The following is a 26233-nucleotide window of genomic DNA, read 5'->3' as shown; positions in this document are numbered from 1 at the left end:
GCACACATTATGAGCCGAATTTCACATTATAGCACACGGTATGAGTCAAAATTCATATTATAGCACATGGTATGAGACGAAATTCACATTATAGCACACGGTATGAGACGAAATTCACATTATAGCACACATTATGAGCCGAATTTCACATTATAGCACACGGTATGAGTCAAAATTCATATTATAGCACATGGTATGAGCCGAAATTCAAATTATAGCACACGGTATCAGGCGAAATTCATATTATAGCACACAGTATGAGCCGAAATTCACATTATTCCAACTGAATGAGACAAAATTCAGGGTTAGGGACAGGGAGAGGGGGATATAAGGTTTGAGCATGTTTACTCCACTGTAGTGACTACTCAGCTGGCCCTCTAATGCTGGAATAAGCGGCCGTTTGTAGGGGAGACCCTCTGGACCCGACACTCCTCCCCATACTGCAGCCAGGCTGGCTGTAGTACTCTCTATCCCACCAGCGGGAAGCTTCGTTTCATTGCAGCCATGTTCTCCTTCCCTTGCACTTCCAACAGAATGTCCAGGTGTCCCCTCTAGGGGCATATACATAACTCACAATACAGAGAGCATCCTAGTGAACAATGTCCAGTACAGGGAGTATGTTTAGTGACCACAATACTGTCCATACAATACAGATGGCATCCTTGTGATTGGCATACAATATAGAGAAAATCCCAGTGACCACCACATAGAAACATCCCCTAATCATTAAATACTCCTCAAAACAACAACCCCATTCAACATTATTAATTCTTTTACAATCCGTTATTCCCTCATTTCCGTTATTATTGCTCCCACATCATCAGTTAATTCTCGTCTCATCAAAATTAAATCCATTAAAATCAAAACCCTATCATCCTACCTAGCCCCCTTAATTCTAACACCATCTTCCCCTAATTAAAATCCTTCCTCCCTTCATCTCCAGTTGCCTATTGCTGATTGATATTCCAGCGCTTCTGCCATACAGCTCAGCCATAGGGTGCAGAAATGGGGCGGTGGGAAAAGAGAGACGGCCCTGAGTCTGTGCAGAACTGGCGGTTTGCCATACCAGTAGCAGTTGCTGATGGTCACCGTCATCTCCTTCTGAGTAGGTCTGAGCTTACTCAGAATGGGTGACTGATTTCCTCTTAAAAAGCTAGGTTAATGCACGCAACAGGGTTGCCCCTTGTCCCCTACCCTGTTTGCTATGGCCATCGAGCCCCTTGCGTGTCTTTTGAGGGCAGATGCGGGGATATATGGACTTTAAGTGGGTGCTCGGGAGGACAGGGTGGCCCTATATGCTGATGACGTTCTGATGTTTGTGGATCGCTATGCTGAGTCTATACCTAGGATCTTGGAAATTATTGTTCAGTTCGGGCGATATTCTGGCCTCCTGATTAATTGGGAGAAATCCTTTATTATCCCACTTAGGGGCAAAGTCCCCGTCTCCCCGTTGGTGGCTCTTCCGTTGAGATGGGTGGAATCCTTCAAATATTTGGGTGTCTAACGACCCTCAAAAATTCTCATCTCTTAATATTACCCCTCAAATAGTGTATCTCCGCGGCCGGGTGCAGACGTGGGGTAAATTGCCTTTAACGGTCACGGGGAGGGTTAAAATGGTCTTCCAGCCCAAAATTCTCTATGTCTTGCAGCAATCTCCTGTTTATATTCCACAGAAAGTTTTTAAACAAATAGATGGGTTGCTTTCCTCCCTGGTGTGGGCCAGTAGGCGGGCACGTTTGAGACTAGATACCATGACCAGATCACGAGAAATGGGGGGTCTGGCCCTCCCCAACTTCCGTTTCTACTATTATGCGGCGCAACTGACGCATATATGGGAGTGGGTTAATGACCTCGATGCCCTGGCTCTGCATTCGCTGATGCTGCACCATGACTACCCGGGGGGCTCCCCACTACAGCTACTTCTTTGTGGTAGTGTTAAAATGTCCACATTACCACTTATTAAGCAATCCATACTAATATGGAAATTGGTGCACTCTGTGATGCGGGGCCATGGTGTTGATCCTGATACCCCATTGGATAACTTATACGGGCTACCAGAACTGTGTCATCTTCAGGTCCGAGAGGTTTGGGGAAAGTGGGGAGTATCATCTTTGGGCCATTTATATAGTGATGGGATTCTTAACTCATTCCAACAACTTCAGCGCGCACACAATATCCCCTCTGGGTTCTTTTTTCGATTCCTACAATTGAGACATGCGTTGGCTGCCCAGTTCCCAAATGGCCCTCCAGTCCTGGCAGACTCCCCGGTTAAATTAATGTTGCAGACGCTGGACTCGGGACATTTAGTTTCTAGGATATATGGTCGTATCCTGCAAATGCATCATAATGACCCTCTTACAGTTCTTCGGGGTAGATGGAAGTCAGATGTGGGTATGCTATCGGACGATGCATGGAACACTGCTATGGGAGCTCATCGGATCTCCACTTCCTCTGTTAGATACCAGCAAATACAATTATACATTCTGCACAGAGTGTATATGACCCCGGTGAGGTTAGCACATATTGGGGGTTCCCACAGCTCGCAATGCCCTAGGTGTGGAGCCATGGATGCGGACTTCTGGCACTTACTGTGGTTGTGCCCTGGCGTGTCTTTGTTTTGGAAGGCTGTTATACGTATCCTATGTGATACAGGTATTCCCTCCTTTATATGTACCCCTGCGCTCTGTACACTGCTGATTGTGGATGAGGAAGTTCTAGATCCGCCTAGTAGGCGATATGTTATTAATTTATGCGCCTTAGCTAGGGTTTGTATTGCCCGGCTATGGCTGGCTAGTGAGGCCCCGACATCTGGGGCGTGGATATCCCTGGTCAACGAAACAATTGCACATGAAAAGTTTGTGTTTCTGGCTAGGAAGGTGGAGAGGAAATGGTCTACAATATGGGGTAGATGGATGGACTCTAAATACTACAAAGATAGGTGATGACTGGATCTGTATTCCTCTCCGTGTTTTAGTCTGGGATTTTGTGGGAGGTGGGCACCCCCGCGGCCGGTCTTGCCTTGCTATGATATAGGTAACATACTGTGCCAATTCTTCTATGTTTATGAGTATAATGGAAATGATGTGCTTAGGCTATGTAAATTTAGGACACCAGTGCTATACGTCTATATGTCCTATGAGTAATATTATCTAACAGCTGTACTTTATGCTGTATACATGTACTGCTGTTTATACACATGTTGTGTATGGGTAATTTATATGTGTTGTTTGTGTGAAGTGTTAATGCAAAATTGAAAAACTTCAATAAAAAACATTGAATTTAAAAAAAAAAGCTAGGTTAATCTCCTTTTTTAGTCCTTTTTCAGATATTGTACTTGTAATACTTTTGATAATGAGAACTAGATCATCTAACTTACAAAAAAAATGTTTAGTGAATATTAAGAACATAAATAGCTATTTACTAATTATTTTATTGTTCTTTGTTTAGGGAGAGAAGGTGAACTATGAGAAATTTCGAAATTGGCTGCTACAAAATAAAGATGCCTTCACATTTTCTCGATGGTTGCTTTCTGGTGGAGTCTTTGTTACACTCACTGACGACAGTGACACACCCACTTTCTATCAAACATTGGCTGGAGTTACGCACTGTAAGTCCTGTACTTTTTGTATTTGTCTTATTTATTTCTTGATTTGTGTTCTAGTTAAAATTCATATAAGTAACTTCTTTACATGAAGTTCAGACTTGCAGATCTTTTTTTTGTCTTGTGTAGAGATTGTCCATTACTTATGGTCACATTGAAATATTGGCTTGTATATACACATTATTTCACAAACTTCATTGTATCCACATTATGATTTGAAAAAAAATGACCATAGTAAGTACAGCAGTCAGTTAATATGCAGGTTAGTTAGCCTCCCTTCTGAGTACCCTAATCTGCCACCACATTTTCTGTAAACGCTGATTAACATTTGGTTGACATCGAAATTAGTCCAAGGCACCGTGCATGGGCAGCAAAACATAAATAGAGGTACAGCAGATATCTCTACAGCAAGAAACAAGGATGTTTTATAGATTATGATTTTTTTTTTTTCTCTTTTGGAAGTTTTTTTCAGATCATTCTCAGCAAATCAGGATAAAGACTTGTATGGTTTGTTTATTTTCCAACTACACTTTAAGGGATCCTCCACTGTTGATTTATTAAAATCATTAGGCTGGGTGCAACAAATTGACGGAAAAACTGATAATTCAAGCATGACTTATTCTTTTTGCTGCAATTTAGAATTGACTGATATATGCTTAACAATTTAAATTGTAGAGTTCTTTAATAAATCTGACTTAATTTTATTTATAATTTATTTATTAGCAGTTTCTTATATAGCGCAGCATATTCCGTTGCGCTTTACAATTAGAACAACAATTATAGAACAAAACTGGGCAAAGACAGACAGACAGAGGTAGGAAGGCCCTGCTCGCAAGCTTACAATCTATATACTTGATGTTTTCATTGTTGCTAAGGGGTCTCAAATATAGCTATCAAACGTCATCACAGTCTATTTCTGTGTTTTAGGCAGGTGATTACACAAGTGTTTTTACGTAAGTTGTAGTAACTAGCACAATTTTGTTCTTGGGCAACATAATTTTTTTGTGGGAGTCCAATAGAATGGAAATTACTGTCTTATTAAGATACAGATGTAGCCTCGCTCATCGTGGCTACATCTAGGCGCATTACCTCATCATTTGCCGCATGAAGAAGAGCTGCAAAAGATGCAGCCTGTACAATCTGTACTCCTGTACATTTGCCGGGCCATTTCTATTCCCGACCCATTCATGACATCTTAAGAGTGTGTACGCACCTTCAGTGATGTTTTATCGGAAGAAAATAGGTTACATTTTAAGGTTTTATGTGCAGTTTAATATGTATCCAATGGTACAATATTGGATTAAGTAAAGTGTGTACGCACTACTGATTATTCTGGCGCTCCTGTAGCCTTTGGGCTGTATTCAATAAGAGTCGGAACCTGCCGTCTTGTCGGAAAGACTGCAGTTTCCGACTGGAATATATCTGAAGGGGTTCCGACCTATTCAATACGGGCAAATTTTTTCCGACAAGTTGGGAAATCCGACTTGTCGGAAAGCAGGTGGATCGGCGGAATACCAGCCGATCCGCCTGCTGCTGTCGGAAACGGTGTCAAATCCGACAGGTTTTGGCCCCCTTTCCAACAAACTCAATTGAGGTGAGGAGACGGGGAGCGGTGCGGCGGGGATCGGGGATGAGCGGTACCTTGACGGCCATCCCCCGGCCAGTCACCTCTCTTCCTTCAGTGCCTCCCCCGCTGCGACAGACATCACCCCCGCTGCCAGCTTCCCCGCCGGCCGCCACACTGTTCCCCCGGGATCAGTACGAGATCCCGGCGGTCGGAATACTGACACCGCAATCCCGACCGGCACAATACCGACAGGTGGTGAGCGCACACAGACCCTTGCGGGCTCGCTGCGCTCGCCACGCTGCGTACACGTTGCCTCGCTACACTCGGCACACTAATTTATTCTCCCTCTGTGGGTGTCGTGGAAACCCACAGAGGGAGAATATGTCGGGATTGTGCCGGTCGGGATCCCGGTGTCAGTATTCCGACTGCCGGGATCCTGCCCGGCGAGATCTTGACCGCATCCCGTTCCCCCCGCTTGCCGCCGCTCACTGTTACCCCCGCCGCTGCTGTCAGTGCACCCGGCAGACAAGACACAGGGAGCGGCCAAATCCGACAGTCGGATTTTGCCGCTCTTTGAAGAGGGGTTGTCGGGTCCATTCCGACAACTGCATATCGGAATGGACCCGACTCTTATTGAATATACTCCTTTGTGTCTTTTCAGCAAATATTTCAGATAGATGGGGTTGAAGATCGCAAAGTAGATTAAATGGGTGTGTACAAGCATATCTGCACTGTGATTGGGACTTCCAAAAATCAAAAGTAAAAACTCATCGAAACTGTGGTGGTCATCTAACAGTAGGCCTGATTCAGGTGTGGTGGTAACGAGTATCACACAGTTTTCTGCTATGCTTACGCCGCTCAGACCTGAATCTGTTCAAACCAGTGGTAAGAGCAATCACAGTAGTCTCCAAGCTTGTGTTAATTTGTGAGCGGACAAGGGGCTAATTCAGTAAGGATAGCAAATTCTGCTAATCAGCTTAGCTGCGGCTGCAGGAGTCCCGGCGCCATTTTCCCTGTCGGGACTGCTGCGTGTGACATCACGCAGCCGCCGCGACCGCGCCCTCGACACGCACCCGTTCACGCCGCACAACCCACCGTTCGGGTTGCCCCGCAATGCTCCGTTTCCTCCCGCGACCGCCTCTGCCTGATTGACAGGCAGAGGTGATCGCATTTTCTTCGGCCTCCCACAGAAAATGCGGATGCATGTGCAGTAGGTCCCGGTGCGCATGCGCCCACGCCACCCCCGCAAAAATTCTGTATGATCCTTACTGAATTTGCCCCAAAGTGCCCAAATGGTGCATCGTTAAGTGTGTACCAAACTTAACATATGAAAACTTTTAGCTGACTTTTTTTTGGCACCTGTGAAATAGTGTTTGAAAGTTGCGCTCCTCTTCAGTATATGTAGTGCAGATAACAGTTATAAATATTAACATCAAAATAAGATAGATGTGCTCAATTCTTGCCTGATAGCTGGATGTGAGAGGCCTCAGATTTTTATTTTTTTTATTTTTTAGGTGATGCTTTATTTGGTAGTTTTGCCTGGTCATATAGGTATGTTCTGTGTAGCGGAATGAAGCCCCTTGCGGGTCCGGTGGCGAGCGCAACTTATATTTCCACTCTATGGGTGCTGGGGACACCCACAAGTGGGAATGGTCCCTGTTAGTCGGCATGCCGACTGTCGGGACTGTAAGGGGGTTGGATTCCGGCATCTATTGCCACATAACTGCCTCCCTATTAAATAATAAAGCATTAGCATTGGCTTGCCTGTCTCTGCAGTCCCATCTAAACGTCATTAGCATATATCCAAGCTGTCATGATTTAAATTCATGTTTTCTCATTTAAACAGGTGGCGGCTCTACACTATTTGGGAGTGGGGCCTCATAATTTAGAGGCCTGAAACATTCCAATCTCTAAAGAATGTTGGAATATGTACCTTTTTAACACCTTCAGTTATTCACAAAACTTTGGGATAGTGAATGTGTGCATCAGGACTGTAAGACAGTTCACAAAAAGGCCTGTCATCTGGCCCAGGCAGAACAGATTTGTGCTAGCAGCAGAATTGTCACTAGTTAGTGCTTTCTATGCCAGACTTTGGAGTCTTTCCAGAGCATAAAACACCTGACTAATTTATTTTCCCTTTTAACTTTGAAAGATTATAATATATTAAATTGCAACAGTATAGCATCCAAAAAGCTATTAATTATTAATAGATGTAATCGAAGGTTGTACTTTGGGCATATGAAGAAGATAAGTAATTTCTTTACAGAGGCTAGATTTTTTTTCTTATTAAATATTTGGTCAGAAATCAGACTCTTCAGAGGGCTGTGTAGTGTATGCTTAACATTAAATGAACAATTTAGTCATTTGTTCTGTGCAATATTCATTTGCTTGTTATACAACATTGTGTATTGTTTTATTTCTTTCATATTGAAATAAATGTCCTCATTTGTTAAAGCTGCTGTTAATTTGGTAGCTTTATTCATTAAAAACCAATGTTTTATATGAAATGGCATGTATTACTTAGTTGACTAATATTCAAGAACAATTAAATGTATCAATGCCCATGACACCTAAATGAAGAAGTAATTTATTTAGTGCACTTTTGCTTTCTTTGCTTAACCATATCTCTATAGGCTTCAGTTAATATTTAATATCTTGCAGACCCCACCCCTGCACTATTTATTTATTGCAGACAGGAGGGGGGGGGGGTGTTCCCATGTGTTCTCCTCCCTCCACTTCCCCCGGTATCCCCCCCCCCCCTCCCCCCGCACACTAAAAATTACCTGTGACAATGCTTGAACCTATCTGGTAATAGAATTTCTCTGACGTCCCAGTGGATACCGGGGTTCTGTATTTTAGTACCATGGGGTATAGATCGGGTACACTGGAGCCTGGCACTTTAAAACCTTTAGTGTGTGTGTATGTGTGTGTTGCCTCCTCCCCACTATGCCCCTCCTACCAGACTCAGTTTAGAAAAATGTGCCCAAGGAGCCGGGTGCATTTCTCTGGAGCTCCAGACAGATTCTTTTATTTTAGTTGGTTATTTTCAGGTAGCCCTGGTTGGCAACCAGGCTACCTATTTCGTGGGACCATTAACCCTCAGGAGGTTGGTTCGGTCCTCCCTGACTGAACCAACCTCCTGAGGGTTAATGGTTCATAATCCCAGCTGACAGGACACTGAGGTGCTGATCACACATCGTTAGTATGTGTGCCCACGCTGGCAGTGTTACACCACACAGCAGTGTTTTTTTTACTTTGTCCATAAGGGGGTGTGGCCACGCCTCCCATCATTAGGCCACGCCCCCAATACAATTCTGCTCACGGGATGTCGGCGGCAGCGGAGCTGTGTGAGGGGTGAGTCTGCACACTGCCTATAGTCTCACTGGGGAGGAGGAGGGGGTGGGAGCTGAGCTACCCGCTGCCTGCGCCGCAAACTGTCGTCCAGTCTGACAGGCACAGCGGCAGCAGCAGGGTAGCAGAGCAGGGAGATCGCCTCTTCACCTCAGCGCCTCCCTGCGTTGCAAACCCTTGCTGAGTGGGTAGTGCGGCTCTGCAAATAAACCACACCCTCATTAGAGAAACCACAACTACAGGGTTTTGTCATACCCAGTTTTCTTTATAACGCGTTGGTTAAAGACGTGCCATTTGCTGGTGTATGCCTCGCAGGTTGAGAGTTGCCAGCCAGTCCCTGTTGGCAAGATGTATTATCTTGTCTGCCAAAGCGGAAGAGTGATCCCCACCTCAGACAATCGCTGCTAGAGCACACAGTGCATCAGCTTAGTGCTGATGCTCTGTGTCTCGCTCCAGTGCGCATGTGTGAGATCTCATTACTCTCGCAAGGTCTCATATGCAGCCCAAAGCTGGCAGCCATCACAGCGCAAGGACAGCGCTGTCCCTGGCTGCAGGGGTGTATCGCCCATAGGGCCCGTTAGGAAGATCCCTGGTAGGCCGGCGTGTCCATGGGGCCTGTTTTGCCTGTTGTCATGTTGCCCCGACCCCCACATGACGGGCAGCACACTGCATTGTCCCCATTCATTCTGTTATATCATCTCTGCAGTACAGAAACTCTGCCATCCAGTGATGCTGCAATGGCTACAAGGAATGTTACAGCTCTTGTGCTGCCCATGTCGGGCCACTTCTACAAACTTTTACAGGGCCACTTTTAATTCCCAATCCACCCCTGGTCTGCAGCAAAAGACGCAAGGAAGAATGCAGTTGCGTACAATCTGACCCTATGAGGAGGCCTCTCGCCCCCCTCAACAGACCCCACCCCCTAATCAGACCGCACCCCAATTAGGACTGCTTCCATAAATTTCCTGGGCTGGTTTTCCACCCCAATCCACCCCTGCATGGCTGTGATGTATTGGCAATGCCACCTGCAGTGCAACTGACAACTCATACATTACCCTGCACATCAGCCTGTCTAAAAGATAGCAGCACTGATAATGGCAGAGCCCCTATCAAATTGCACACCCTGCTGCATTAATACATGGGGGGGAAGGGGAGCGGAATCGGTGCACAAAACGTCACTGATACCACTCCCCCCCCCCCCCCCCCCCCCCCCATAACACCGTTTCAAACATCTACCCCAGAGCGTTTTCTCAGAGAGGCTGCTGTAGCTGTGATAGTGATGAATTAAAAGACACTAACGCTACTTGAAAAACACACCCATTTATAGACAGCAGAATCTCCATTTAGCGGGTCCCCGATGCGGTTGGCGGCAGGTCGCACGGCGGTCACGAGCTGTGGTGCCCGCTGCGGACAGAACTTGCTCTCCTCACCAGTGCTCACTGTCAGGAAAGGCTTTGTGTGCGCTGTCAGGTTTTTACTATGCATAACGGAGCCATTATAGTTATTTCATATCATACAGGGACCGTGCGCCATTGCAAGGGGCGGGGCTTCCTGGAGCAGGCAACCAGAGGCGAAAAGGCGCCATTTCCTGCTGCTGCGGATCAAGGCTGGATATACGCTGCTCCTCCTGAGACCCACACGGTTACAGACTTCTGTCCTGGTACCAGGGGGTCAAAGCAGGGAAGGAGCTCTCCAGCGGCAGCGCCGCTGCACTTATATTAAATATACACTTACATTCACACATTGGGGCTGTGTTTGTGCGCTGGTTTCCGTTTCCTCAGTGTCTCTCCAGGGGCTCTCTAGGGTCTGTGTGGAGGCGTTTTCAGTGAGCTGCGCTGTATTGTCAGTATGTCTGTGGACATGGTTATGTGTGCTGCTTGTAACTCTACCCCTTCATCAGCGGGGTGCCTGGTGTGAACAGTACTCCTTATCTCCACAGGGGCACAGTTCACAGGCACCTGACTGGTTAGACAATTTTAAATGCATGATTCAGAATATCAATTCAGAATTAGCTGCAGCTAAAAAGGAGAGATGGGTGTTGAAGCAGTCTATTGATTCTATGGCCAAAGCAGCAGATACCAGAAAGGCTTCTCAGACCCCTCTGTTGGTTTCACATAAACGCTCACTGCCACAGGTGCTCCAGTCTGATTCTGATCAGCCTGATGTGGATGATGATATGGATGAGGACCGCTCTCTGTCCCCAGGGGTGGAGGCCCTCATTTTTGCTGTTAGAGAGGTTCTTCACATCCCAGATCAGGAGACAGAACCGGACGAGGAGTTGTACTTTAATGTTAGATCATAGACTTCAGCAACTTTTCCTGTGTCTAAAGAGTTAAACTCCCTGGCCAGGGAAGCATGGTTAAACCCGGAAAAGAAATGTAAAATTCCTCCGAGGTTTTTAACTACCTTTCCCCTCCCCGCTGAGGACAGGAAGGTCTGGGAAAACCCCCCGTCGGTTGATAAGCCTGTGTCCAGAAGAAATTGGTGCTGCCGGTACGAGGGACTATATCTCTAAAAGAACCAGCTGACCATAAAATTGAAACCACTCTCAAGGCAATTTATACGGCAGCGGGTGTGGCACAGCACCCCACAATAGTTTAAGGGTGGATTTCCAGGGCAATGGTAAAGCGGTCTGATTCTGTTGTTGATGGTTTAGACTCTCTGCCCCGGGATGAGGTCATTACTCTGCTACAACATTTTTTGAGCGAGGCTATAAAGGAATTGTGTAAGATAAATGGCCGCACTACTGCTGTGGCTGTTTTGGCATGCAGAGCTTTATGGTTACGTCAATGCTCAGCGGACGCTAATTCCAAAAAGGTTGTAGAAAATCTTCCCTTTACAGGTGATGCCTTGTTTGGGGATGAATTCAATAAATGGAACTCCCAGGCAACGGCGGGTAAGTCTACGTATCTGCCGTCGGCTGCGCTACCTACTAGACGTTCTTACACAGGACCCTCCTTGCAGTCTTTTCGTATGGCTCGGTTCAGAGGCAGAGGCCGGGGCATCTCCACCACTCCGAGAGGGTCTCGTGGTAAGTTCCGTAAACCTGCAGCTGCTGCCTCCATGGACCAGGCCACTGGATCCCCTGCCGCTAAGCCTTCCACGTGACGGTTGGCTCCAGCAGCAGGGCGATTTTCAGGTAAGTGCTCATCTTCAACACTTCACCCACGTGATCCTTGGGTGACGGACCTCATTTCACAAGGATACCGACTGGAATTTCAAGCACTTAATGTTCACAGATTTTTCAAATCGGGCTTGCCTGTTTTGCCAGCAGCAAAAGTTATCTTGCAAGAGGCCATTCAAAAACTTTTGCTAGCAGGGTTGGTGGTTCCCGTACCTCCTCCGTTACACAACAAGGGTTTTTACTCGAGTCTTTTTGTTGTTCCAAAACCAGACTGTTCGGTGCGGCCCATCTTAAGCCTGATGTCTCTAAACACGTATCTGCTGGTGTTCAAATTCAAGATGGAGTCCCTGCGGGCAGTGGTATCCGGTCTGGAAGAGGGGGAATCCCTGGTATCCCTAGATGTCAAGGATGCTTGCCTTCACATCCCCATGTGGCACCCTCATCAGGCTTACCTCAGGTTCGCCATCTTGGATGACCATTTCCAGTTTCAGGCCTTGCCCTTTGGCCTGTCCACAGCTCCGAGGGTATTCACCAAAGTCATGGTGTAGATGATGCTGCAACTGCGCATGATGGGAGTCAACATAGTCCCCTACTTGGACGATCTCCTGATAAAGGCTATGTCCAGGGAGCGTCTATTGCACAGCATCGATCTGACGACTCGCCTGCTTACTAATCATTGGTGGATCCTAAACTTCCAGAAATCTCACCTGGAACCGACCCAACGTCTTCAGTTCCTGGGAATGATACTGGATACAGTGTCTCAAAAGGTGTTTCTTCCGATGGACAAGGCCTTGTCTATCCAGGTTTATGGTCCGCTCAGTGATCCGTCCTCGCAAGGTGTCCACTCATCTTTGCATACGCTTGCTGGGCAGGATGGTTGCTGCTTACAAGGCAATCCAATATGGCAAGTTTCATGCCCGGCTATTTCAGCTGGATCTGCTGGACAAATGGTCGGGGTCTCACCTTCATATGCCTCAGGAAGTGACCTCATCTCCGAAAGCCCGGATTTCTCTGTTATGGTGGCTGCAAGTTCCTCACCTGATCGAAGGCAGGAATTTCAATATCCACTCGTGGATTCTACTCGCGACGGACGCCAGCCTCTGGGATTGGGGGGCTGTGACCCAAGGGGCCCAGTTTCATAGGATATGTTCAGTTCAGGTATCTGCTCTGCCGATAAACATCCTGGAACTCAGGGCAATCTATAATGCTCTTCTGCAAGCTTCCCATCTCCTGAGAGATCGACCGATCCAGGTTCAATAGGACAACACCACAGCAGTGGCGTACATAAACCGACAGGGGGGAACAAGAGGCAGAGAAGCGATGCGAGACGTGTCAAAAATCTTCCTCTTGGCGGAGGCCAACGCAAGGGCCATCTCAGCCATATTCATTCCAGGAGTGAACAACTGGGAAGTGGACTTCCTCAGCAGACACGACCTCCATCCGGGGGAATGGAGCCTACATCCCCAGGTGTTTCAACAGCTAATTCACCGGTGGGGCTGTCCGCAGATAGATCTGATGGCTTCTCATCTCAAGCAAAAGAACGGAGAGGAGAAAGACTCTTTGTTGGGGCACTCTTTGTCAAATATTAGACATTTAAAACATAACTTTTAATAATTATATTAAAAATAAAGTGACACAATTATTAAAGATATGTTTGCAAATAGTGATACATATCAATTATGCTTATCTTAAAAAATTATTAATTAACAAATGTAAAGATAGTGAGCGCCTTGGTGAAAATTATTAGTAATCAATAAATAATTAATTTGAACTGGGAAAAGGTCTGTCTATAATATATACGTCATACGTCAGACGCCACGGGGAGCTTTCTCTTTACAAACAGCCGAATGTAATGGCTGTGAAACGCAAAGCTGTGGAACGCATAGCGTTCCAACGTCACTTCCGCCAAAGCTGTGGAACGCATAGCGTCCCTGGAACGCATTGCGTTCCCATGACTCCAGTCCTAGCCTCAACGTCATTTCCGGAACCGCCGGCTACACACGGCGCGTTCCCTCTAATCACCGGCAGCCACTTAGGTAATTTGTTTTACCTTATATATGCCCTTATTATGAGCCACGCTAATCACCAGTGAACAAGCCTATTCTATGGTGAAACGGTCCGTTTGGTTCAGTGGGATCTAGTGGGACTGCGCAGCCCACTCCCAGAGAAGGAATACTACGGTTTAGTAAGAGCCCATTTAGGGCAACAAGATATACCATATCTTTTTTATTATCATTCCATTTTCCTTTTTTTTTTTTTTTTCTATCTAGGGACCTCCTTTTGTTCATGTGCTTTAATTTGTTAGAGGAGCAAAACTGTGATGGTTATATCTATGCAATCTAAACATATCACCAGTCTTTATTCTCAAAGCAGCAATTTACATAATACTTTATCCTGTTTCTTTTAAATAGAAAATCAGTGTGTGTTTGTTTTGTTGATTTCCTGTTACTTTTTTTACAATTTAATTTGATATTTAAATTTGGTTACAACAGTGCACAGAAGGTTGCTCTGCACTAGGGACGAGAAAAAAACTATTTTTTCAGTAAAAAGTAAAAAATCTTATTTACAAGGTGGAGCAAGGATTTCTCCTTTTTTTGGTATCAAACCTGTATAGGCTAATATTATTGAAGATTGTCCTATGCTCTTTCTGATATATGTTCTTTCTGTTATACAGCCAATGTGCTCCTTCTGATACACAGCCTTTAAATTTCATGCTCTCTCATCCACTAAACTGGACAGCAGAAGCACTTTGGTAGTCATACTCTCTCATTCAGCAGATTACGGCCATACTCCACAGGATACGCCTGATCCCGGTCGATCTTGGAAGCAAATCTGTGGCAGGCCTGGTCAGTAACTGTGTGGGGGACCAGCAGTGAACACCAGGTGCAGTAAACAACCCAGCTGAACAGCAGAAGTAAGACACCCCCTTAAATTATTCCACCTTTTTCTTCACTCTTGTCTTTTCTGTATCTTAAAAATTCAGTAGTGACAATCACATATATCATATACCCAATTAATTTCTTCTTTGTTTACCTTATTATACGATTTGTGTGATCAGTATAATTTCATACCAAATCAGTAACTATTCGGACTTTCAGACTTCTATTCATAGTAGAAAGCCGAATGACACTATACTTATTAAGCAAAAGCCTTCCCGGGTACAGGTCTGCCTAAACATAGAGCAGAAGGTGTTCAAGAACCCACATAGGCAACATTCAAATCTGCCATATCACACATACTCTCCTTTTCATGGTAAGCATTCACAAACACGGAGGTAACTAAACCAAGGTATCCTTTTCTTTCTGGGATCAGAAAAATAATCTGTCATATATTATAGACAGACCTTTTCCCAGTTCAAATTAATTATTTATTGATTACTAATAATTTTCACCAAGGCGCTCACTATCTTTACATTTGTTAATTAATAATTTTTTAAGATAAGCATAATTGATATGTATCACTATTTGCAAACATATCTTTAATAATTGTGTCACTTTATTTTTAATATAATTATTAAAAGTTATGTTTTAAATGTCTAATATTTGACAAAGAGTGCCCCAACAAAGAGTCTTTCTCCTCTCCGTTCTTTTGCTTGAAATTCACTGACTCTGGGAGCACCACCGACTGGTAATTAATACACTTAGTGTACATTATTTGTTTAAAGTCGGTCACAGACCAAGAACCTATTTTGGTTATTGTCTGTATCAATAACCTGTTGCGGAACTATTTCTGTTAGTTTTATCCTGGCTTCTCATCTCAACAAGAAGCTTTGCCATTACTGTTCCAGAACGAGGGATCCGCATGCTGTAGCAGTGGACACGCTGATGACACCATAGACGTACCAGTTTGTATACCTGTTCCCTCCTCTACGGATAATCCCAAGGGTTCTAAAAAGACTAAGAAGGGAAAGCGTTCAAGCAATTGTAATTGCCCCGGACTGGCCTTGACGGCCGTGGTACTCGGACCTTCTAACCATGGCTCTGGAGGATCCCTGGCCTCTACCGCTCCGAAAGGATCTTCTTCAACCAGGTCCGTTTGTCTATTCAGACTTACAGTGGCTACGTTTGACAGCTTGGAAGTTGACAGGGAGATTTTAGCAAGAAAAGGTCTTCCCTCCCGGGTTATTTCCACCATGGTCCAAGCCAGGAAGATGGTGACGTCAAAACATTATCATCATATCTGGAAGAAGCATGTTTCTTAATGCGAAAGAAGAAAAGTGTCTCCCGTGGAATTTAGATTTGGTAGTTTTCTACTTTTACTCCAAGCGGGAGTGGATATGGGCCTACGTTTAGGCTCCATCAAAGTTCAGATTTCGGCGCTCTCTATTTTCTTCCAGAAACAACTTGCCATGTTGCCGGAAGTACAAACTTTTCTAAAAGGAGTTCTTCATATACAACCGTACTTTGTACCTCCCACGGCTCCGTGGGATCTAAATGTGGTTTTGTCCTTAATTCAATCGGACTGGTTTGAACCCTTGCATAGGGTGGCGTTAAAATATTTCATCTGGAAAAACGGTAATGTTATTGGCGTTTGCAAGATGCGTCTCTGAATTGGATGCCTTGTCCTATAACAGCCCTTATTTGATTTTTCATGAAGACAGGGTGGAACTCAGGACCCATCCTCTGTTTTTACCAAAGGTGGTTTCAGCTTTTCATGTGAATCAACCCATTGTGGTTCCGGTGTTGTCTGACAATTCCATTGGGCCAGAATCCTTAGATGTGGTGAGGGCTCTGAAGATTTATGTAAAGAGGACGGCTCGTCATCGGAAATCTGATTCGCTGTTTGTCCTTTATGATGCCACCAAGATTGGTCGTCCGGCTTCCAAGCAATTCATTGCTCGTTAGCTCAGGTTAACCATTCAACAGGCCTATACTTTTGCGGCTCTGCCTTTGCCATCGTCTATTCAGGCCCACACAACAAGGTCGGTGGGATCTTCCTGGGCGACTGCCCGGGGTGTCTTGGCCTTACAGTTGTGCCGAGCTGCTACTTGGTCTGGTTTGAACACTTTTTTGTGAAATTTTATCGGTTCCACACCTTGGCCAAGGAGGACCTTCAGTTTAGTCTGGCGCTGTTACAGGGGTCTCGGCACTCTCCCACCCGTTTGGGAACTTTGGGACTTCCCCATGGTGCTAAAGTACAGAACCCCAGTATCCACTAGGTGACTAGGACGTTTCAGAAAACAGGAATTTGATACCTACCGGTAATTCCTTTTCTCGTAATCCATAGTGGATACTGGGCGCCCGCCTCAGTGCTTCGATTCCTGCCTACCTGAGTAAGTATTTGGTTGGCTGCGGTTTCGGTCCCATTATGTTGTTGGGATAGCTGTACTATCCAGGTTGGGTTAGTGTTGCTATACTCTGTTCTGGTTTGTGCCCTCCTTTTAGTTATGGTTGTGTGCTGGCTTCGTGCCTCACCGCTGTTGTCTTTATTCCTTCTCATGGTATGTCCGTCTCCTCGGGCACAGTTTTCCTAGACTGAGTCTGGTAGGAGGGGCATAGAGGGGAGGAGCCAGCACACACATATACTAAATGTTTTAAAGTGCCAGGCTACAGTGGACCCGATCTATACCCCCATGGTACTAAAGTACAGAACCTCAGTATCCACTACGGACTGCGAGAAAAGGAATTACCGGTAGGTATCAAATTCCTGTTTTCAGAGAAATTGGTCACATGTGTTTGCAAAGACATGTTTAGCTGTTGGCCGCGTCAAGGCTTCTCCGATACCAGCAGTCCTAACACTACATAATAGCTGTGCCCACATAGGGCCATGTGATTTGTCTACAGTAAGGCCTCATGATAAAGGCTCATACTAAAACGCATCCAGACAGAGGGATAACTTACCTGGGAGCTACCCCCAGGATCTCCCATTAGCACAACAAGGAACAGCATGCCTTCCAAATGCTGCTCCAATTCACTGCCTTCTCACACATTGAGCAACTACCACTGTTTGTCTGCACTATTTATTTATTACCAGTTATTTATATAGCGCACATCTATTCCATGACGCTTTACTGAGAATATTTGGTCATTCACATCAGTCCCTGCACCAGTGGAGCTTACAATCTATATTCCCTACCACATGTGCATGCGCACACATTCCACTAGGGTTAATTTTTGTTGGGGGCCAATCAACCTACAAGTATGTTTTTGGGATTTTGGGAGGAAACCAGAGTACCGGGAGGAAACCGACGCAAGCACGGGGAGACTATACAAACGCCACATAATTAAGGCTATGGTGGAAATCGAACCCATTACCACAGTGCTGTGAGGCAGTAATGCTAACCATTGCACCTTCTATATATACATCTCTCTCTCTCTCTCTCTCATCTAAAAAATAAAGGGAACACTAAAATAACACATCCTAGATCTGAATGAATGAAATATTCTTATTAAATACTTTGTTCTTTACATAGTTGAATGTGCTGACAACAAAATCACACAAAATGATCAATGGAAATCAAATTTATTAACCCATGGAGGTCTGGATTTGGAGTCACACTCAAAATTAAAGTGGAAAAACACACTACAGGCTGATCCAACTTTGATGTAATGTCCTTAAAACAAGTCAAAATGAGGCTCAGTAGTGTGTGTGGCCTCAACGTGCTTGGGCATGCTCCTGGGCATGCTCCTGATGCGGTGGCGGATGGTCTCCTGAGGGATCGCCTCCCAGACCTGGACTAAAGCATCCGCTTGCTGGATGGAGCGAGACATGATGTCCCAGATGTGTTCAATTGGATTCAGGTCTGGGGAATGGGCGGGCCAGTCCATAGCATCAATGCCTTCGTCTTGCAGGAACTGCTGACACACTCCAGCCACATGAGGTCTAGCATTGTCTTGCATTAGGAGGAACCAAGGGCCAACTGCACCAGCATATGGTCTCACAAGTGGTCTGAGGATCTCATCTCGGTACCTAATGGCAGTCAGGCTACCTCTGGCGAGCAGATGGTGGGCTGTGCCGCCCCCCAAAGAAATGACACCCCACACCATTACTGACCCACTGCCAAAGCGGTTATGCTGGAGGATGTTGCAGGCAGCAGAACGTTCTCCTTGGCGTCTCCAGACTCTGTCACGTGCTCAGTGAGAACCTGCTTTCATCTCTGAAGAGCACAGGGCGCCAGTGGCGAATTTGCCAATCTTGGTGTTCTCTGGCAAATGCCAAACGTCCTGCACGGTGTTGGGCTGTAAGCACAACCCCCACCTGTGGACGTCGGGCCCTCATACCACCATCATGGAGTCTGTTTCTGATCGTTTGAGTAGACACATGCACATTTGTGGCTTGCTGGAGGTCATTTTGCAGGGCTCTGGCAGTGCTCCTCCTGTTCCTCCTTGCACAAAGGCAGAGGTAGCGATCCTGCTGCTGGGTTGTTGCCCTCCTACGGCCTCCTCCACGTCTCCTGATGTACTGGCCTGTCTCCTGGTAGCGTCTCCATGCTCTGGACACTACGCTGACAGACACAGCGAACCTTCTTGCCACAGCTCGCATTGATGTGCCATCCTGGATGAGCTGCACTACCTGAGCCACTTGTGTTGGTTGTAGACTCCGTCTCATGCTACCACTAGAGGGAAAGCACCACCAGCTTTCAAAATTGACCAAAACATCAGCCAGAAAGCATAGGAGCTGAGAAGTGGTCTGTGGTCACCACCTGCAGAACAACTCCTTTATTGGGGGTGTCTTGCTAATTGCCTATAATTTCCACCTGTTGTCTATTCCATTTGCACAACAGCATGTGAAATTGATTGTCAATCAGTGTTGCTTCCTAAGTGGACAGTTAGATTTCACAAAAGTGTGATTGACTTGGAGTTACATTGTGTTTAAGTGTTCCCTTTATTTTTTTGAGCAGTATGTATGTATGTATGTATGTATGTATGTATATATATATATATATATATATATATATATATATATATATATATATATATATATATATATATATATATAGGCCATAAAGTCTAGAAACATAGGTTAATATATGTATAAGTTACTAGCAGGGTTATTTTTTCTTTTGTGCATCTTTTTTGTATGATTTTATTTTTTTGTCTATAACGTTCTTTCTACCTCTAGTGGTATTTGTCTGCTACTGGCTGCCGTCACATCTGCTGCAACTTCCGTCCAACATAATTTCCGTTAAACTGTTTTCCCTTACTTTAACATATAGGGCCGAATCCAGTAAAATTATGTTAATTGTGCCTATTCATTTGTCCGTGAAAACGGATTTGCGGTAATTTCTATTCACCACCTCTGAGCAGGTGATAAACTTGGGGAAAACATAGGCACTTAGAAGTTTTTAATTATTTTTAATTGGCCAACAATGATCTTTCATTTTTGGGGTGCAAAACTGCGACATTATGGAAATTGGGGTACAAGGTATGGGTCAGGTACATTGTTGTGATTTATGAGTGTGACAAGTCTTTTTAGGCTTGCCGGTAGAAGTAGTCATTTTTTTTTGGGGGGGGGGGCAACTTTTTTTCATAAGTGGTGTAAAATGATACCTACTTTATATATACTAATACCCATTTTGTATGTAACCCAAGTTGATTTTAGCACTTATTTTAATGAAAAATACCTGCTTTCTTTAATTTTTTCACTTTAAAAAATGCCTGTAACAGCCATTTGACCCACAGTACCCAAAATATTTTTTATTATAACCAATAATAAACCTCTATACATCTATCTGATGGCAGTTTAGCTTTTTTAGGGTGACAGGCAGAGAAACCAATTTTTTACTTTTCACTTCCGGCAACACTGCTGATATTTGAAATTGGACTTTTATCTGTAATTGTAACCTCAGAATAGTCAACCATCCTTAGCTATAGCTGAAACCATGGAAACAAACTGGTATGACATAATTTACAGTATTAACAACTGATTTGGCATACTAGCAATACAGTAGTTGGTTTCTAATGCCTTAACAGGCAAATTTCAGGCAGAAGCACAATTTCAAGTATCTGTAGTGACTCAAGTAATTGTCCCATCTGTGTCCACAGTCATAAACCATCAAAACATGACATGTTGGGAGTACTTGAGTGCTGGGGGTGAGAACCACTAGTTTAGAGACAAATATACTATTACTGTGAAAGAGATGCCGTTAGTGTTTGCCTACACCAACAAAACGGATTGCTGGGTCTAGACAGTGAAAACTTTCCTTTTTTTAGCAAGTATTATAGCAAGTAAATGTACCTCTGATTTCCTGCTCCTGTTGTCACCATCTTAGGAGAGTATGTTTTTCAGTTGTCACATGTACATATCCCACAAAACCTTGTCCTAAGTGTAACTTAACTGCCCCAGTAATATATTGCTAATACATGTTGAGTATCCCTTATCCAAAATGCTTGGTACCAGAAGTATTTTGGATATCCGATGTTTGCGTATTTTGGAATAATTGCATACCATAATGAGATATCATGGCGATGGGACATAAGTCTAAGCATAGAATGCATTTATGTTTCATATACACACAGCCTGAAGGAAATTTTAGCCAATATTCTTAAGAACTTTGTGCATTAAACAAAATGTGTGTACATTCACACAATTCATTTATGTTTCATATACACACAGCCTGAAGGTCATATAATACAATATTTTAATAACTTTGTGTGTTAAACAAACTGTGTGTACATTGAGCCATCAGAAAACAAAGGTTTCACTATCTCACTCACTGTATTTTGGAATATTTGGATATGGGATACTCAACCTGTAATTGGCAAGAGATAATTATTTATTTATTTTTTATCACATACAGCAGGGGTGGCCAAACAGTCGATCGCGGACATGCGACCAGTCGATTGCGATCCGCCGCCCATCCACCCGAAGCCGCGCCTCTCCTGCTTGCCGCCCTGCCCCTCAGTCTGGTCTCCGGCAGTGACGGCGGAGTGTATAGCTCAAATCAGGCGCCGGTTCGTTAGCCAATCAGAGCTCGCGGACCGGCACCTGATTTGAGATATACACGCTGCCGTCACCGCCGGAGATCAGACTGAGTGGCAGGGCGGCAGGCAGGAGAAGCACACGCTGCGCTCTTCACACACAGCACGGTGAGCAGTACTATGGGGGCATATCTGGCACTGTGGGGGCATATCTGTATCTGGCACTGTGGGGTCATATCTGGCACTGTGGGGTCATATCTGGCACTGTGGGCACATGGCACTGTGGGGGCATATCTGTATCTGGCACTGTGGGGGTACGGAGACGCGCAGCTTCTAACCGGGGCTCAAGAGAGTATACTAACCTTCCCCTGTTGGGTTTCTAACCATTGGGATGCTGCAGAAAGTATTCTGACTTTTGGCATCCCAAACGCCAGCAGATCAAACCCAGCCCATTTTCCTACCTTTTGATCTTGCTTCTAATTTTACCTGGAGTTTTTTTGTGAAATTGTAATATAGTGCTGTCCAACAGGGTTTTGTCCGAAACTCTAGCCTGTATACTAGTCATACAGTCTACTTTGATCAAATATATTCCACAGGCATTCTCTTTATTAACTGCACTACAAATAATCAATACCCATTTCTGTTACGTCCTAGAGGATACTGGGGTTCTATTTAGTACCCTGGGGTATAGACGGGTCCACTAGGAGCCATGGGCACTTTAAGAATTTGATAGTGTGCGCTGGCTCCTCCCTCTATGCCCCTCCTACCAAACTCCGTTTAGAATATGTGCCCGGAGGAGCCGGTCACGCTTATGGAAGCTCCTGAAGAGTTTTCTGCATTTATTTTATATGTTTGTTATTTTCAGGCAGGACTGGTTGGCACCAGCCTGCCTGCTTCGTGGGACTTAGGGGGAATGGTGGGAAACGGACCAACCTCTTGACTTGTTAATGGTCTCGCTCCACACCGACAGGACACTGAGCTCCTGAGGGAACTATTCGCAAGCCCCACCACGGCGAGCGTACATTCCCGCAGCACGCCGCCACCCCGAACAGAGCTAGAAGAAAGAAGAGTGAGTACTAAGCTGGCGTCCCGACTAGAGGGTCACCGGCCATTATGGCGGCATGAGGGTACGGAGACGCACGGTTTCTAACCGGGGCGGAATGCGTCTCCAGACAGAGTACACAGCTGCATCTCGGTACACTGTACACAGCACCCACACCGTCTAAAACAGCCTTAAACCTGTTTTCTCTCCATTTTAAGCACCAGATTACCTCAGTCAGTATAAAAAAAGTGGGAAGACCGTGCGCCATTGAAGGGAGGGGGGGGGGATTCACGATGAGCTGATCCAGCAACTCACCAGCGCCGTATTCCCTCTGGAGTGGACACAAACGCTGACTGACAGACGCGCAGCTCCTCCGGAGAAACTCCAGATTACCTCAGCAGTACCAGGGGGTCATAGCAGTGTGGGAGCGATTATTAGTGTACTAAGTCCCATATCAGGGTACTTAGTCTGCGACCCGGCTAAGCTTGGCATTAGCGATAAGGGCGCGCTGGGGGCTGGCTCCAAATAACTCAGTGTCTCCCTGAAGGGCTCTTTGTGGGTTAATTGTGCTTAACCTTTTCCTGTGTGTGTGTGTGTGCTGTCACATTTACATTATGTCAGGCAAAGAGTGTGTTTCTTGTACAGCGGAGTGTTCCTCTTAACCAGGGGGCTCACTACTGGGTACTCAGGGCAGTGCACCTTCCCAGAATAGCGTGACTGAACCGGAGTGGGTTAATTCCATTAAGGGAATGATCTCACATATTTCTTCAAAGCTGTCCCGCAATGAGAAAGAAACGCAATACTTAAGACAGACTGTGGATGAGTTTATGAATAGAGACTGTCCCCAAACCAGCGTCTCGGTCCCCTCCCATTTTGTCTGCAAAAATGATCTCTGGCTCATATCCTGCAGTCTGACTGATGCTGACTGGTCAGACATGGAGGAGGGTAAGGTGAATTTGGAGGGTGGGGATGCTACTCTGTCACAGGGAATAGAGGCTCTTAAGAGGCTATCAGAGAGGTTCTGCAAATTCCTGATAAGGTGTCAGGGGAGTGTGAGGAATCTTATTTCAATGTAAAAAAAAAAGTCCTCCGTCACTTTTTTCCTGCGTCCAAGAAATTGAATACCCTGTTTGAAGAACCGTGGGTTAATCCTGATAAGAAATTTCAAATCCCTAAAAGGTTGCTCTCATCTTTTCCTTTTCCTCTATTGGATAGGAAAAAAAGGGAAAATCCACCGATAGTGGACGCATCAGTCTCTAGGCTGTCACGAAAAATTGTATCGTCTGTCCCTGGCGCAGCCTCCCTTAAAGATACGTCTGATCATAAAATTGAGACTACACTCAAATCATTGTACACAGCTGCTGGGGTGGCCCAGAGACTCACTATTGCATGTGCATGGAACACAAAAGCCATTGCTAAATGGTCAGGTAACCTAATTGAGGGGTTAGATTCCTTGTCTAGGGGAAATGTTGTTTTACTCCTGCAACATATACAGGACTCTGCAAACTTTATGGGGGAAGCCATAAAAGAGATTGGTTTGCTTAATGCACGCACCACCGCTATGGCAGTGTCAGCATGCAGGTGCTTGTGGACTGCTGATGCGGACTCCAGGAAAGGCGTGGAAGGCCTACCATTCACAGGAGAGGCCTTGTTTGGAGACAAAATAGACAAATGGATCTCCAAAGCTACTGCGGATAAGTCTACGTATCTTCCTTCCGCAGCTCCCCCAGCCAGAAAAGCTTATTCAGCTTCAAATTTACAGTCCTTTCGAACAGCCAAGTTTAAGGGACAATCCAGGGGTGCTTCTACGGGCTCCAGCGGCGCAAGAGGTAAACCACGCAGACCAGCAAGTGCAGGTGCTCAGGAACAGAGCTCAGGCTCTGCTTTCTCAAAGCCTTTAGCATAACGGTGGACTGCGATGCCTGGAGGACTGTCAGGTGGGAGCCCGACTAAAATTCTTCAGTCATTTCTGGTCAAGTTCGTGCTGGGATCCCTGGGTCATAGATCTTATTTCCTAGGGCTACAGACTGGAGTTCAAAGAGCTCCCACCTCACAGATTATTCAAATCAAGCTTACCAGCTTCACAAGAGGCAAGTATAACTTTACAGCACGCCATCCAGAAACTGGTACAGACTCAAGTCATTGTTCCAGTTCCACCTCATCTGCACAACAAGGGGTACTCTTCCAACTTGTTTGTAGTACCGAAACTGAACGGTTCGGTAAGACCAATTATGAACCTCAATTCCTTGAACCCGCTCTTAAGGGTGTTCAAGTTCAAGATGGAGTCTCTGAGAGTGGTGATCTCGGGTCTAGAGGAAGGGGAATTCCTAGTGTCTCTGGATATCAAGGATGCGTACCTTCACATTTCCGATCTGGCTGCCTATTCAGCCTTATCTACGGTTTGCACTGCAGGACTGTCACTACCAGTTCCAGGCCCTGCCATTTGGTCTCTCCACGGCACCGAGGGTGTTCACTGAAGTGATGCAGAGATGATGTTTGTACTCCGCAAGCAGTTAGTGAACATAATTTCAGACCTGGACGATCTACTGATAAAGGCGCCGTCCAGGGAGAGGTTGCTGGACAGCATTGGCCTCACAACCCAACTACTCCAGGATCACGGGTGGATTCTGAACTTTCCAAAATCTCCCCTAGAGCCAACATGGATGGCTCCTATTCCTGGGAATGATCTGGACACGGAGTCGCAGAAAGTGTTCCTTCCGTTGGAAAAGGCATTGGTTATCCAGTCAATGGTTCAATATGTCCTGAAGCCAAACCAAATATCGGTGCATCTGTGCATTCGCCTTCTGGGGAAAATGGTGGCCTCTTATGAGGTGCTTCAATACGGAAGGTTTCACGCAAGACCCTTCCAGCTCGATCTGTTGGACAAATGGTCTGGATCGCATCTTCACATGCACCAGAGGATCTGTCTGTTGCAAAAAGACAGGATCTCCCTTCTGTGGTGGCTACAGATTTCTCACCTCGTTGAGGGTTGGAGATTCGGAATTCAGGACTGGATCCTGTTAATCACGGACGCAAGCCTCAGAGGTTGGGCTGCAGTCACCCAGGCGGTGCAGTTTCAAGGAAGCTGGTCAAGTCAGGAAGTCATCCTTACAATCAACATTCTGAAACTCAGGGCCATATGCAACGCCCTCCTGCAGGCCTCACATCTTCACAATTGGGCCATTCAGGTCCAGTTAGACAATGTGACGGCAGTGACGTACAGAAACCGACAGGGCGGAGCGAGAAGCAGAGCAGCAATGTCAGAGGTGTCAAGAATTCTCCTCTGGGCAGAAAAAAACGCTGTGGCATTGTCAGCGGTCTTCATTCCGGGAGTAGACAACTGGGGAGCAGACTTCCTCAGCAAACACGACCTGCACACGGGGGAGTGGGGCCTTCACCTGGAAGTGTTCAGGTGCTTGACACATCGATGAGGATATCCACAGATCGACATGAAGGCCTCTCGTCTCAACAAGAAGCTCAAGCTGTATTGTTCCAGGTCGAGAGACCCACAGGCGGTGGTGGTAGACGCTCTGACGTCTCCATGGGTCTATCAGATGGTGTACGCGTTTCCTACACTTCCTCTGATCACAAGAGTTCTCAAACGAATAAAAATGTAAAAGGTCCAAGCAATACTCATTGCTCCGGAATGGCCAAGGAGGGCCTGTTATGCAGACCTTCTGGAGATGCT

General features: G+C 45.6%; 1 protein-coding gene across 2 annotated transcripts in view; it reads left to right on the top strand.

Annotated features, from left to right (window-relative positions):
- USP32 (ubiquitin specific peptidase 32) overlaps nucleotides 1-26233 on the top strand; it is a 433758-nt gene that overhangs the window by 198539 nt on the left and 208986 nt on the right. For both annotated transcript variants that reach the window (XM_063954012.1, XM_063954011.1), the window contains exon 5: nucleotides 3448-3607. In XM_063954012.1, the coding sequence (XP_063810082.1) occupies nucleotides 3448-3607 (160 nt within the window). The remainder of the gene's footprint in view (nucleotides 1-3447; nucleotides 3608-26233) is intronic.

This window comes from Pseudophryne corroboree, chromosome 2 (genome assembly GCF_028390025.1).
Source record: "Pseudophryne corroboree isolate aPseCor3 chromosome 2, aPseCor3.hap2, whole genome shotgun sequence".
In the NCBI taxonomy this organism is placed as follows: Eukaryota; Metazoa; Chordata; class Amphibia; order Anura; family Myobatrachidae; genus Pseudophryne; species Pseudophryne corroboree.
This window is presented reverse-complemented; position numbering and strand designations above follow the sequence as displayed.